At 44.3% G+C, this 13,507-nt stretch overlaps 2 protein-coding genes across 5 annotated transcripts in view; both read left to right on the top strand.

The window, feature by feature from the left end:
• The window catches only part of sestd1 (SEC14 and spectrin domains 1), a 30,348-nt gene extending 29,178 nt beyond the window's left edge, over positions 1–1,170 (top strand). For both annotated transcript variants that reach the window (XM_035522442.1, XM_035522447.1), the window contains one exon: positions 217–1,170. In XM_035522442.1, the coding sequence (XP_035378335.1) occupies positions 217–373 (157 nt within the window). In that variant the 3' untranslated portion in view covers positions 374–1,170. The remainder of the gene's footprint in view (positions 1–216) is intronic.
• A 2,789-nt stretch (positions 1,171–3,959) lies between these two features.
• Positions 3,960–13,507, top strand: part of ccdc141 (coiled-coil domain containing 141) — a 31,831-nt gene continuing 22,283 nt past the window's right edge. For 2 of the 3 annotated variants that reach the window (XM_035536440.1, XM_035536433.1), the window contains exons 1-4: positions 3,960–4,383; positions 5,707–5,829; positions 6,925–7,116; positions 10,104–10,212. In XM_035536440.1, coding sequence (XP_035392333.1) covers positions 4,282–4,383; positions 5,707–5,829; positions 6,925–7,116; positions 10,104–10,212 — 526 coding nt within the window. In that variant the 5' untranslated portion in view covers positions 3,960–4,281. Of the gene's footprint in view, positions 4,384–5,089; positions 5,195–5,706; positions 5,830–6,924; positions 7,117–10,103; positions 10,213–13,507 lie in introns of those variants that run through there. The other variant, XM_035536438.1, reaches the window with a different exon arrangement.

Here is a 13,507-nt window from a genome sequence, read left to right as displayed (position 1 = left end):
CTAGGTTTGTCTGTTTTAAAAAAATATTTATAACAAAAGGGAGTGGTCAGTTCCATCATTTTTTGGGAGCAAAGCGCACAAAAAATTTCTTGTCTCTATTGCACTGCATGTAGTTTCTGTGAACTGTGAGGCAGAAAATTATTTTGTCTGAGCTAGTGCGAGAAGCAGAATCACCGGAAGTAGTTCCCTCTTCTTACCCACAACGCCCTCTTGCAGAAGCGAGCAGTTCTTTGGCAGCCCCGGAGACATGGCCTCCTCGGCGGAGAACATCCGTGACAAGCTGAAGCTCGCGGAGGACAAGAGGCTGCAGCAGGAAGAGGCAGAGCATCTAGAGGAAGAAGCAGCTCTGGAGGTGGGCCCCGAGGAGAGTTAATGTACGCTCCGGTTACCCTGATCCCGGGAGAAACCCAGCCTCTGTGCTCCCCAGTGCGACATCCACCTCATGCCCTTCGCCAGGAGTTTCTCTTGCACTGTTGCCTTAATAGTCTGCCATCTTAGCCACCCCCCCCCCACCCCCCCACCCCGGAGACGGCTCCTGTTGCATCGCTTAAGCTGACACGTTGGAGCAAGCAAAAGGAAGGAAAGACTCTGGCCTCTCCCGATGAACATCGCCTCTCTCTGTCTTAGACAGGTGACTCAAGCTTTTCATGGTGCTACTACGCCCATAGAATGTAAAGAAAGCACCATGTCTCTATCCCTCACCAACGTACTTGGTGCTGTAGAATTAGGCCTATGGTAAACTTCCTGATTGACAGTGAGAAATGTATATTGCATTTTTTCTGTTGCTTTCCATAAAGCATTACCAAAAGGTTTGTTTTTTTCCCATCTTTTTTTTTCTTTCTGTACCAATATGAATATCCACTATAAAGTCCATTGATTCGGGCATAAACTGCCAAAGGTACTATTACAGTTTTTGCTAGAAATGTGTGTATGTGCGAGAGAATGGTGTACGGGGGCGTGTGTATGTGTGAGAGTGGAGTGGGTGGGTGTGTGTTACAAAGACATGGGAGACAATTGTAAGCCTAGTGGACATGCTGGCAATTGTATAGTAATTTCATTTTGTCTCTCAGCATGAAACGGTCCAATATTAAAACTAGGCCCTTGTCCCAAAGGCCTTGTGTAAGAATGATCAGTCTGGAGCATTGTTTCAATAAATGAAATGTGAACCTCTGTTTCATCTCATAATTTTCAGTCAGGTGTGTTTGCTGCTTGCGTATTGAAGCATGTCTTAAAATGATAAAATCTGTATTTATTCATAGTTTTTTAATTTGCAATCTAAAATTGTCTAATGCTTTTGGCAGTTTCTTTCATTTTTAATTACTAGTATGAAATTTCTGAAAATCTGGGTCACAGGAAATAAATGAGCAATCCATAAAAAAAAGCCATAGTAAGGAATGAGGTCTGGCAGAAGGAGATGTGGGAGGGTGCTTTAGTATGCTGTTGTACTACCATTCCTACTCTCCCTCCGCCCCCCACACGAACCGTACTATATTAATGGCCTAAATGTTAGCCATCATTAGCGTTAAGCTAGACTGAGCACGTTTTTGTACTGATCATGAAAGAACTGATGTAGAATGCTATAGTTGTTCAGTCAGCAATCTCAGATCTACTCCAACCATAACTCTTCCACATAGACCTCCAAAAACCAGTTGTGCTGCATAATACATCTGAGGAAGGAGAATGGGAGGGTTAGAAGATAGGGGCTCCACAGCAGGACATGGGTTTCCCAAAGACCTCGTGGGGTACAGGTGCACATGGTGCAGGTGTATTGTGGAGCAGCATCTGGCACTCAGTTGTCATGAGTCAGTGTTTCAAAGGGGAAAAGTTGTAACTTCAGAGTGAGATGTGTAGTTTATATATAAAGCAATGACAGATAACCCCTGGGACCATAGCTGTTGGGTAACATGCCACTCAGCCATCTACTGGAAGTATATTGGATAATGGGACAAAAATAGTTGGTCTCTGATAATGGTGTAAATGCCACTCTTGAAGTGTTGGGATTCCATACTTGCTGCTTGCTGGAGAGAACCATGGCTAAATAAATCGCTCTCCTTTGGCCATCTTCGGAAAAATGCTTCTGGTGCAGCAGTAATTTAGCTGTGTAGTTAATATTTAATCTAAATGAGGTTCTGATGAAACATGATAAAGGGTGAAGAATTCTGCTGTATTTTTAACTGGGATGTTTGTAGATACCCTGGAAACTTGGTCATGGTGAGAGTGACAGGAATGATGGCTGTGTCTGACGACCTGAAAGTGTGTGTAAGTGTGGGTTTCTATGAATAACTGAGTTAACACAGGCCAATCCTGGACCCACCTGATTTATCAGGGACGCCTGACAGATGGCCAAGCTATGTGGGGCCCTTTGGAATCTGACAGCGCCCTTCATGGCCCCTGCTGTAGCTGCTTTCCAAGGCCTGGAGCCCAGAAACTTTCTCAGCTGTCTTGTCACCCTCACAGCTGCTGCCTGGTACGTCTGTGGCTGGTGGGTTTGTAAAGCGACTGGGGGGGTGAGGTGGGGTGGGGGGTCAGCTCCTCTGCTGACTTTAGTTCAGTTTGTGGTTGTGCATTCCAGTGGATATGGAGGGAGGCATGCCATGAATGCAGTGTTTTGGAAGAATCCTGAAGGGAGATTAAATTCATCAGTCGGAAAGGTTGTTTTTATGTTATCTCAGTGTTTCTGCTGTCAATCACAGGGATGTGGGTGCACTGAGAAAAATGAGTGGGACTGTTATAGTGCATATTTGATTTCTCTCAATAAGGTTTAAAAGAACAACAAATTCTGCATAATTAAAGGTGCCTCACACACTAAGTACTGTCAAAAGGGGATAAAATATCTTTCACACCAGACTTAAATAGCTTATTGTGTCAAAAAATAAATAAATCATTTCATGTGCTCATATCATCAGGCACATCGGTGCTGACCAAGTGCACCCGTATCTCTCTGTATTTACTTCATCCTGTTAGTTCCACTGGGCACTGAAATGAGAACCCCAGAGACCCGACGCATCCTGATATGAAAACCTTCACTGGCCTCAGTGAGAGAGTTAATATTATTAGGGATAAAAGTGTTTATCTTACACTTGTGGGTTTTTCTTTCCCATGTGCTCCGATTTCTCTATAGCCACTTTTTCGAGATCAAAGGATGTGTGATTTAGCAGAACGGCATGGTTTTCTTTCCTCCTCTGCCAATGAGATCATCAAAGTGCTTGTGGGTGGTGGGGGTGCTGGCTGGGGCATATCGGAGGAAGCTGAGGCTTTGGTGAGTTTTCCTTGTAGCGTTCAGCATCAGCCCCTCTCTCTGGGATCCTTCCTCCCATAGTGTTGTGGTTTACTGGGACATCTTACGCTGCTAAGGGGAGTTCTGCCCAGCGTGGATGTTGAGAAAAGCTAGGCAGATGGGTAAAACTGCCTGTTTCTACATACAAAGTGATTTCCAAACCATTTTCAATCATCTGCTGGCCAGACCAAATAAGGGCTTGGTCCGTGAAGTTTCAGAGTGGCTGGTCACCTGTTTGAAGCAGGCGTATACAGACAGGTCTGCGCTCTGTAGTAGTCCACCGAAACCTCAGCAAAGCAAGGAGACTCTAGTAAGACCTTATATGGGTGATAGTGTAGGCTACGTGGCTGGGATGGAAGCCTCTTTTATTAAAGGCCCTTTTAAGACCACTAAAACTCATTGGCCCTGTCTAATACTAATGTTCTCTAAATAGGCCAGTCCAGCCTTCAGTCTGCTGTGCTCTAGCTGTGAAAAGCAAAAGGAAACTTCAGAGCATGTCCATAGTAGCAGGCAGCCATTAGGCAGGGGGAGGGAGTTCAGAGGCACCAAAGCCACCATTCTAGGGGTGTGTCAACTGGCTTTCCATGCGGCATGATAAGGCCACTGGATATGTCTATTTTTACCTCTGTGGCCCCCACTAGCTCACTCCTCTTGGCTAGCATCAGACTTCCCACTCACAGGAGCTGCCCCAGGACTGCACGAGCACCGTTCTGGAGCACAGCCGCCATCACAGATGATCCGGGACCGGACCCGCGGTGTGGGGAGGAGTCTCGGCCTCTGATGACGACACTGCTGCTTTAATACAGTTCTCTCCCCCTCCACCCCCTTCCCCCGGGACAGAGAGCACTCTTTGTTTGGGTTTGAGCGCCTGCCGGGACATCCGCAGAGTACTGGTGATAGGAACAGTGGAATGTAAATTCTAGATTGCAGCAGGAACGTGGATTACTCTGTGCCTGCAACAGCTTGACCATCCTGGTTGTTGGACGTGCGGGACTCTGAGGACAATGTCCAGCGAAGGTGACCCACGAGGTCAGCCATCCACTACAGCGCTCAGCACAGTGGCAGTGCAGGGAGGAGACACGCAGATTGTTGTAGCTGTGTTGAAGGTACCTTGACTTTCAGCTGTTCTTTTCCTTAGGGGTTGGGGGAAGGACTCTTGGTTGTAAGTTTTATAAGCTTTTTATCTGTGTACCTAAGCACTGAATTTAGTACATATTTTTGAGAGCACACTAAATATTATTATTTTATTGTATTGTTTATGCTCTAAGTAAACACTGCTGTGACCTGTCGATATTTTACTCGTATTTTTAATGGATTACATACATTATATAATGTTAAAACAGATTATCAAGCTCTTTTAAGCATTATTTAACAGGGATTTTGACTGCTATCTTATTACCACAGAGCTCTGAAATGACCGAAGCTATCCATCTGGCGGCCTCTTTGTTGAAGCAATCAGCATTGATTTGTGCCGTGTGCTGCTCAAAGTATAAACTTCCTGTTTCATCTGTGACGTCATAATCCTTAGCTATCAGTGGTTGGGGAGTCGGGCAAAATAAATAAATCTATCTTCCATTTCAGGTGCCAATAAGAGCAGATCCAGCTACACAACGTGAACGTCTCCCAAGGCCTGACACGGCTCCTTAATGTTCATGTTTGTCAGCGCAGCTCCCACAGGGAGGATAACGACAGCTGTGAAATATTTAGGCCCTGCACCATGACAAACGCTGTGCCGTATCTAAGCTCTGAATTATTGATAAAAGTTTCTTCCAATCTGATGGAAATCTTTTGTACTTTTAGCTCATGTTGTGGCTGCCAAGCATTGCGCTGACGATGGAAGAAGCAGAAAGGAGACGTTTTCTTTCCCCAGAGCCCTTCACCCCTCTGGCACTTGCCCAGTGTGCACAGCAGGCAAAGGCACGTGCTTAGCAATGGGCCCACATGCCTGCATAATGATCACTGCCAACGCACTTAAAATATACAGCGCTGACAATTAAACAGCCAGTGGCCCGCACCTCAGCAGCAGCTTTCCCGCATTTTGGTATCGCATCTTAGACAAACGGTGGCAGCTGGTGGAGCTCCTTGCATTTCCACCAATGTGCCCCAAATGGCCATCTTCTTCTTGCTCACATCAGGATGTTTTTCCTGCTGAGGTCACACTAAGGGCCAGCTTGCATGCTGTCATCGCCGCGGTGACATTCGCGTACCATTCTTTTTTCCACACCTCCGGGGGACCCGTTTCCCCAAGTTGTTTACTGTCTACAAAGGGACGTGGGCGTGGGAGGTGCGCGCACAGGAGCGATGTTTCTCTTGGTCTACCTCCGCGTAAAAAACGGCCTTGATTTGTCATCTGATTTTGTGTGTGTGTGTGTGTGTGTGTGTGTGTGTGTGTGTGTGTGTTCTTGCATCTGTGTGTGTTGCTAATGAAGTGCGGAGACCTCGTGCAGGTGCAGCTGACAGAGGCTCGTCCGGGCCTGCTCGAGATTGGCTCCAACCAGCATGAGGCCAAGAAGCTTTTGGAAGGGCACGAACAACTCCTGGCCAAACTCAAGGTGCGGTACCTCTAATCCACCATCACTGGATCTCCATTCCGGTCCCTTTGCTCACTAGCGCCTCTGTGCAAAGCTGTTTAGACCTTCCCTACATGTTGCCTACGTGTTGCCAGTGTATATGGGTTTATGCTTTCCCTGCAGGGAGGCCGTGGGGCCATCTCTCCACCTCCAGGGCCTTGTTAAAGACTGTGCGCTCCAATTTTTCTCACTCCAGTTGCATCACAGAAACGGATGTCAGGTTTCCGTGCAATTGTGAGCAGATGATTCTACACCACAGTATCTCTGGACCAGCTACTGCGTCATTATGGTCATGATGTTTTACCATTTTGGCTTAGCGTTGCGTTAAAAATGTGGGTTGATCTATGCATGGTAGCGTTTTGAACACATACCAATTAAAACAAGAATAGCTATGAAATTAGTGGACCTTGATTGATACACTTAACACCTGTAACAAGAAATTTGCTATGAAATATTAGTTTTTATAGTATACTGTGTAGTGAATACTAGGATAATATATACAGTAGTTCTCTTCCATTTGAGTGCAGTGTCTATGCTGAGTTTAGGCCTTAATGTGAGTGTGCATATTTGCATATTCCATACACAGGTGTGCTGTACTCCATCAGAAAGAGCAGCTTTGCTTGTTTGGAGCATGTGGACAAATGTGCAATTGATTCAAATGCACAGTCATGTCCTTCAGAAGCATTTCCTCATGCTACGTTCAGCATGTGCAGAGAGAGAGAGAGAGAGAGAGAGAGAGAGAGCGAGCGAGCAAGCGAGAGAGCTGCTCGGTGACCAGCTCCCAACCCTAACTAATGAAGTCAGGCTAAGGCTCTAATTAAAGTCAAACACTACCATGCTGCCAACACGTGGGCCCAGTCGCTCAAGTGCTTAGGAGTGTCTGTTTACCAGAAGATGGAGAAGGTGCATTGTGCGTTAATTTCCCCATTGACATGGAAAACCTTGGCCAGAACCCAACATGGTGAATGCTGTTTGGATGTTTTTGGACTGTTACACGAGTAACTGAGTGCCATCAAACACTGCTGTGTGACTAATGCAAATTTGCTTATCAAATTAACATGAATCCGCCTTTGCTAGAGAAATGAAGGGGGTGTGTGGACCCTGCTGGAGAAGGCGGATAAGACAGCCGAGGAGAAGCAGGGAGAGGAGGTGGTTTATGATGCCATGGCCCAGTCTCTCAGCAAGGCCTGGAAGACCTTAGTCAAGCACCTGGAGAAACGACGGTCACTCCTGCTCCTCGCCTGCCAGTTCTACGACCGGGCCCTGGAGGTGAGGGGAGGGATAGAGAGGGTGTGTGTGTGTGTGTGTGTGTGTGTGTGTATAAGAACATCGGTAGCAGAGTTTCTAGATTTCAGTAATAAAGACAAGCTGCCCTATAACTGGGAGAGGGGAGTGGGCTGATCATGGAAGAGAGGGGAGTGGGCTGATCATGGAAGAGAGGAGAGAGGGCTGATCATGGAAGAGGGGAGTGAGCTGTTCATGGAAGAGAGGAGAGTGGGCTGATCATGGAAGAGGGGAGTGGGCTGTTCATGGAAGAGAGGAGAGTGGGCTGATCATGAAAGAGGGGGGTGGGCTTATCATGGAAGAGAGGAGAGGGAGCTAATCATGAAAGAGGGGAGTGGGCTGATAATGGAACAGAGGGAGTGGGCTGATCATGGAAGAGAAGGGGGTGGGCTGATCATGGAAGAGAGGGGTGGGCTTATCATGGAAGAGAGGAGAGGGAGCTAATCATGAAAGAGGGGCGTGGGCTGATAATGGAACAGGGAGTGGGCTGATCATGGAAGAGAGGGGGTGGGCTGATCATGGAAGAGAGGGGGGTGGGCTGATCATGGAAGAAAGGGGGGTGGGCTGATCATGGAAGAGAGGGGGGTGGGCTGATCATGAAGGCAGCGTGATTTGTAGCATCTTGTCACAGCCTAATGGACAACCAATAATTATTTTTTTTACTGTTTTTTTTGTTGATTAATAGCTGTTAATCATTTCATTGGTAGATAATGTATTTTAATGTGTTTTTCCCCTTACCTGTTTGTTTTCTTGCCTAATTTGAGAGAGATAGAAAGAAAAGTATATAAAAGAGATGTGGAAGAAAGACATGGTGAAAAAGATGGACTTGGCATAACTTTAAAAAAAGATAAAATGTTTCATAAAGTAAGACTGAGTGAGTGAACAAATCCCCTACTCACATATTTACATATGTATGCATAATAATCTGCTTCATTTGCATGTATGTATTTTTCTTGTGACTATTTTCTCTGATGGGGTTATAGCTGAATGGCTTCCTTACACCCTGGCGTAGCAAAAGGTACAGGCGTAAGCAGACAACGTATCTTTGATAGAGAGAGAGGGTCAGAGAGAGAAAGAGTGAGGAAGACAGAAAAAGTTTAGGAATCTTTGCCATGAGAGAAAGCAAGAGAGAGAGAGAGAGAGAGCACACGTGAGGGAGCATGAGAGAGAGAGAGAGAGAGAGAGCACACATGTGAGGGAGCATGAGAGAGAGAGAGAGAGAGAGAGAGAGAGAGATAGTACACATAAGAGAGTGCAAACATGTGAGGAGAGAGAAAGAGAGCACACATTAGGGAGAGTGCATGCGCAAGAGAGTACACGCGAGAGAGTGCAAGCATGTGCATGCGTGAGGGAGAGCGCAAGCACAGGCTGAGCTGTTTGTGGCAGGCCCTGCTTCTCCCTGGAGTCATAGATTTGTAATAATGTTCTAATGAATAGTTCAGTTTTGAACTGCAATGGTTGCTTTTTGTTTTCTCAGCTCCTGTGTGGAAACGTGTTATTGTGTGATAAGATCAGAGCACACAATGATGTGTATTCACGTTTTAAAACAGCAGCTGCATCCTGTAATGTGTTTTTGATGGGGATTTGAGGAGTGTGTGTGTGTGTGTGTGTTGGTGAACCAGAGCTTTGATATTAGAGATTCACACTCCGCTGACAAATTATAGATAAAAGGCTGGAGTTTGTCGCTGTTTGGACTGAAAAAGTAAACAGCAGTGGGGGATGTGTCTGCAGACAAAGGAGGGAGCTGTGGTCATTTTTCTTTAATTGTAGAACATGGGATTAAGATGGGCTTTTGCTTTGGGACAGCATGTTTCAACAAGCCCTTGATTACCATACTGATGACTGTTTTGCAAACAAAGCCAGTAAACTGTACTTCTACCATGTAGTTATATAATGGGTAGCATCTGCCACACAGCTGGAGACAGCTGCCTTCAGTTCAGACTTTCAAGGTTTGTTTTGGAGTGAGCAACTAGTGTCGACACATTTGCAGTGCAGTTCTTGCTTGCAGACGTCTCTTACTCAGTAAGTAAGCAATACTGATGTCATGCAGACGTCATGCTCTGTACAGGAAACAGGTATAGCTGCATGCAGGATGATACTGGTTTGGTATTAATGCTCTATGGTTTCACTATTGTGAATTTGACTTTTTTTTTCTTTCTTTTTTTTTTACTGCAGAATAGCACAGTATATAAAACTCTTCCACAAACAAAAAAAAATGTGTTGAAAAGGGACATTTCACCAGTGTAATTTTTTTAAAATCATGGTTTATATAATATTAATTTCTAGTTATTTCAGCAACATGCCCTTATCAGAAAGTGAATGAATAGTGGCAACCATCATTTCAGTACCTTAGTTAATTAGGTGGATAGCTTGTTGTGATAGTGTTATCTGTGTTGTGAAGAAACGCAGGACCCTCAATGTAGTTGCATTTTAGAACTTTGTTACCGGTGCTGAAAATAAAATCTCAAACTCAATCTGCTCGATTGAGCGAAACCAGAAGAGAAGAACATCTGGATCTCAAACCGAAATCAAAAACCCTTGTGATGCCTCTGACACATTTTATCTCTGACTAATCTGATGTCCTTACTGTCGAGACCAGAATGTGTGGTGGCCTTTTTCAGTGTGGATTGTGTTCAAATGCTGGGCTGCTAACCTCTCTACAGTCACATATTTGACATGTTGATAAATCTAAACAACAAACAAAACCCATAATATATTTTTTTTACTGATTTTTGCACCATACTGTACTATAAAATGATAAAATGATCAAATGTATGAATAAAATGTATGAAAAATAAGAAAATAAAAACAGGGTATTCCCTCAGTTTAATTTTAACTGGTATAACAACAACAAAAAGAACAACAACAACAACAATAATAGCAAAGTCAAATAAATAAAATAACTAAATCCTTTTTTAGGAATGAAGAACTTGGGCTCTGTCACCAGTATTAATACTCTCTCTGTAATGCAGTTTGCCACCAAGCTGGACGAAGCAGAGATGTTTCAGCACTCAGGCCAGCGGTGCAGCGGATCAGACTGCCTCTGTGACCTCAGACAGAGACTCAGCAGCACGAGGAGGGGTGAGAGAACCCTCATGCATCTCCAACGTCAAATGCTGGCCAGACTGATTTTGGGGGAGACGGTGAGAAAGGAGTCCAAGAAAAGACAGTGGCAGAAGAAGGGAGATTGTGTGTGAACGAAGGAAGAGAGAGAGAGAGAGAGAGAGAGAGAGAGAGAGAGAGAGACACAGAGAGAGACTAAGAGAGTGAATTAAGAGACGAAAAGAGTGGACGTGGGGAGAGGAAAGAGCAGAGGCTGGGGGAAGGTAATAGGTAGATAATACGGCCCAGCTGACCTCTTGACCCCGAGCGGCAGAGAGCACGTCACTCTGAGAAGTCTGTGACGTCTCTCCCATCGGAGGGTCCCTGCTCCAGTCTTCAAATCTCAGACACACGGTCCATCCTGCATTCATTCCCCTGGATCAGAACTGGGGCGCGGGAGGGGGAGGGCTACCTGAGACACCCCTATGTATAATTCAGTATATGTGTGTGTGTGTGCGCGCGTGTATGTGTATGTATGTCTATATATATATTATATATACATACATACGTACAGCAGGTGAAATAAGTATTGAACACGTCACCAATTTTCTAAGTAAATATATTTCTAAAGGTGCAGTTAACATGAAATTCACACCAGATGTCGGTAACAACCCATCCAATCCACACATGCAAAGAAATCAAACCATAGATGTCCATAAATTATGTGTAATAATGAGAAATGACACAGGGAAAAAAGTATTGAACATGCTTACTGAAATGTATTTAATACTTCGTACAAAAACCTTTGTTGATGATGGCAGCTTTAAGATGCCTCCTGTATGGAGGAACTAGTTGCATGCATTCCTCAGGTGTGATTTTGGCCCATTCTTCTGCACAAACACTCTTCAAATCCTGAAGCTCCTACTGGGCTCCTACTCTCCAATTGAGAGTTTTCTTGGTTGTGTGTTTGGGATCATTGTCTTGCTGAAATGTCCACCCTTGTTTCATCTTCATCATCCTGGTAGATGGCAGCAGATTTTTATCAAGAATGTCTCGGTATATTTGTCCATTCATCCTTCCTTCAATTATATGAATTATATGACAGTGCAGTATGCTGAAAAACAGCCCCACAGCATGATGTTCCCACCTCCAAACTTCACTGTTGGTATGGTGTTTTTGGGGTAATATGCAGTACCTTTTGACCTCCAAACACGGTGTGAATTATGACATCCAAAGAGTTCCATTTTGGTCTCATCTGACCAGACTGTATTCTCCCAGTATTTCACAGGCTTGTCTAAATGTTCTTGAGCAAACTTTAAATGTGCTTCAACATGCATTTTCTTCAGCAAAGGAGTCTTGTGTGGTGAGCGTGCATACAGGCCATGGAGGTTGAGTGCATTACTTATTGTTTTCTTTGAAACAATTGTACCTGGTAATTCCAGGTCTTTCTGTAGCTCTCCACAGGTGGTCCTTGGCTCTTGGACAACTCTTCTGACAATTCTTTCCACTCCTCTGTCTGAAATCTTGCAGGGAGCACCTGGTCGTGGCTGGTTTATGGTGAAATAATGTTCTTTCCACTTCTGGATTATGGCCCCAACAGTGCTCACTGGAACCTTCAGTAGTTTAGATATTCTTCTGTAACCAATGCCATCAGTATGTTTCACAACAATAAGGTTGCAAAGATCTTGAGAGAGCTCACAGGTTTTACCCATCATGAGATGTTTTTTGTGTGGCACCTTGGTAATGAGACACCTTTTTATAGGCCATCAGTTGAGCCAGCTGATATTAATTTGCACTAAGTGGCAGGATTGCTTTCTAATTACTGATAGATTTCAGATGGTGTCATGACTTTCCATGGCTTTTTGTACCTGTCTTTCTTCATGTGTTCAATACTTTTTCCCCTGAGTCATTTCTCATTATTACACATAATTTATGGACATCTATGGTTTGATTTCTTTGCATGTGTGGATTGGATGGGTTGTTACCGACATCTGGTGAGAATTTCATGTCAATAGCACCTTTAGAAATATATTTACTTAGAAAATTGGTGACGTGTTCAATACTTATTTCACCCACTGTATGTATATACATATATACACTGGAGATCAAAATTAGAGAACAATTTATGAACACTTGATTTTTTCAGAAATAATGTAAACTTCATTGGTCAACATTTGAAGGATTTTTTGTTGGGGGTATACCATGCCAATAGAACAGTGCTTTACAAAAATAATAAAAGGTATTTCAACATAAAACCTTTGTTTTGCAGAAAACACAATAATCAAAATTAGAGAACAGCAATGACTGTAGCACAGGGAAAGATTACAACTACATATTCTGAAGGTTACAACAGTCACCAGTCAGTAGGAAATGTACAGATCATTGCTTTGAATGACTTCAGTTCGGTGACTGTTGTGGGTTTCTTGACCATAACTTTGTCACCAAGGACTTTCCAGAGGTTTTCTATTGGGTTTAGATCAGGACTCTGGGCTGGCCATTTCATTGTTTCAATGTTTTCAGTTTCAAGGAACTGCTTTACCCATTTTGCGGTGTGATGGGGGGCATTGTCCTGCATGAAAATTGCTGGCTGATTGAGTGATGAATGCAAGGAAGGAACCATGTGTTGCTGAAGAAGGTTCTGATACACACTTTCATTCACTCTGCCATGTAGCTGTATGAGAAGTCCAACTCCTGCTGCCGAAAACATTCCCCGCACCATAACACTTCCTCCTCCACCTTTCACTGACTTCTTTACACACTTTGGGTTCAGTCTTTCCCATTTGTTGATGAACATAAATGTTTCCCATCAGACCCAAATCAATAAACTTGCTTTCATCACTAAAGTGAACTCTGGACCACTTCTCCTCTGTCCACACATGCGTCTCAAAGGTTAGTCTAACCTTTTGATTCTTGCTGCTAATGAGAGGTTTGGTCACTGCAGAGTGGGCTGTCAATCCAAATGCTCTTAAACATCGAGACACTGTATGACGAGACAGATCCTTACCCTGTTCAGTGGTGAACCGGCGAGCAAGTCCAGCTGCAGTGTTGAACCGATTACCCTTGGAGATTCTACGCGTTATCCTGTCCTTTCTTTCTTTTGCCTTTCGTGGGTGACCAGCCTTCTTGGGGGACTTGAATAGGTTTGTGATGTTGTAAAGATGCAATATTCTAGAAATCACAGACTTGGTACGAACAACTCCTCTTGCTATGGCTGATAGGATCACCCCTTTGGCCTTCATCTGGACAACCTGCTGTCAGAGGGTTTCAGTCACTTTGGAATGGCTCACCATCTTGCAAAGTCAGTGAAAACTGGAAAGTTAGGCTGCCAGTTAAA

The sequence above is a fragment of the Electrophorus electricus genome, chromosome 2 (genome assembly GCF_013358815.1).
Source record: "Electrophorus electricus isolate fEleEle1 chromosome 2, fEleEle1.pri, whole genome shotgun sequence".
Taxonomy (NCBI): Eukaryota; Metazoa; Chordata; class Actinopteri; order Gymnotiformes; family Gymnotidae; genus Electrophorus; species Electrophorus electricus.
This window is presented reverse-complemented; position numbering and strand designations above follow the sequence as displayed.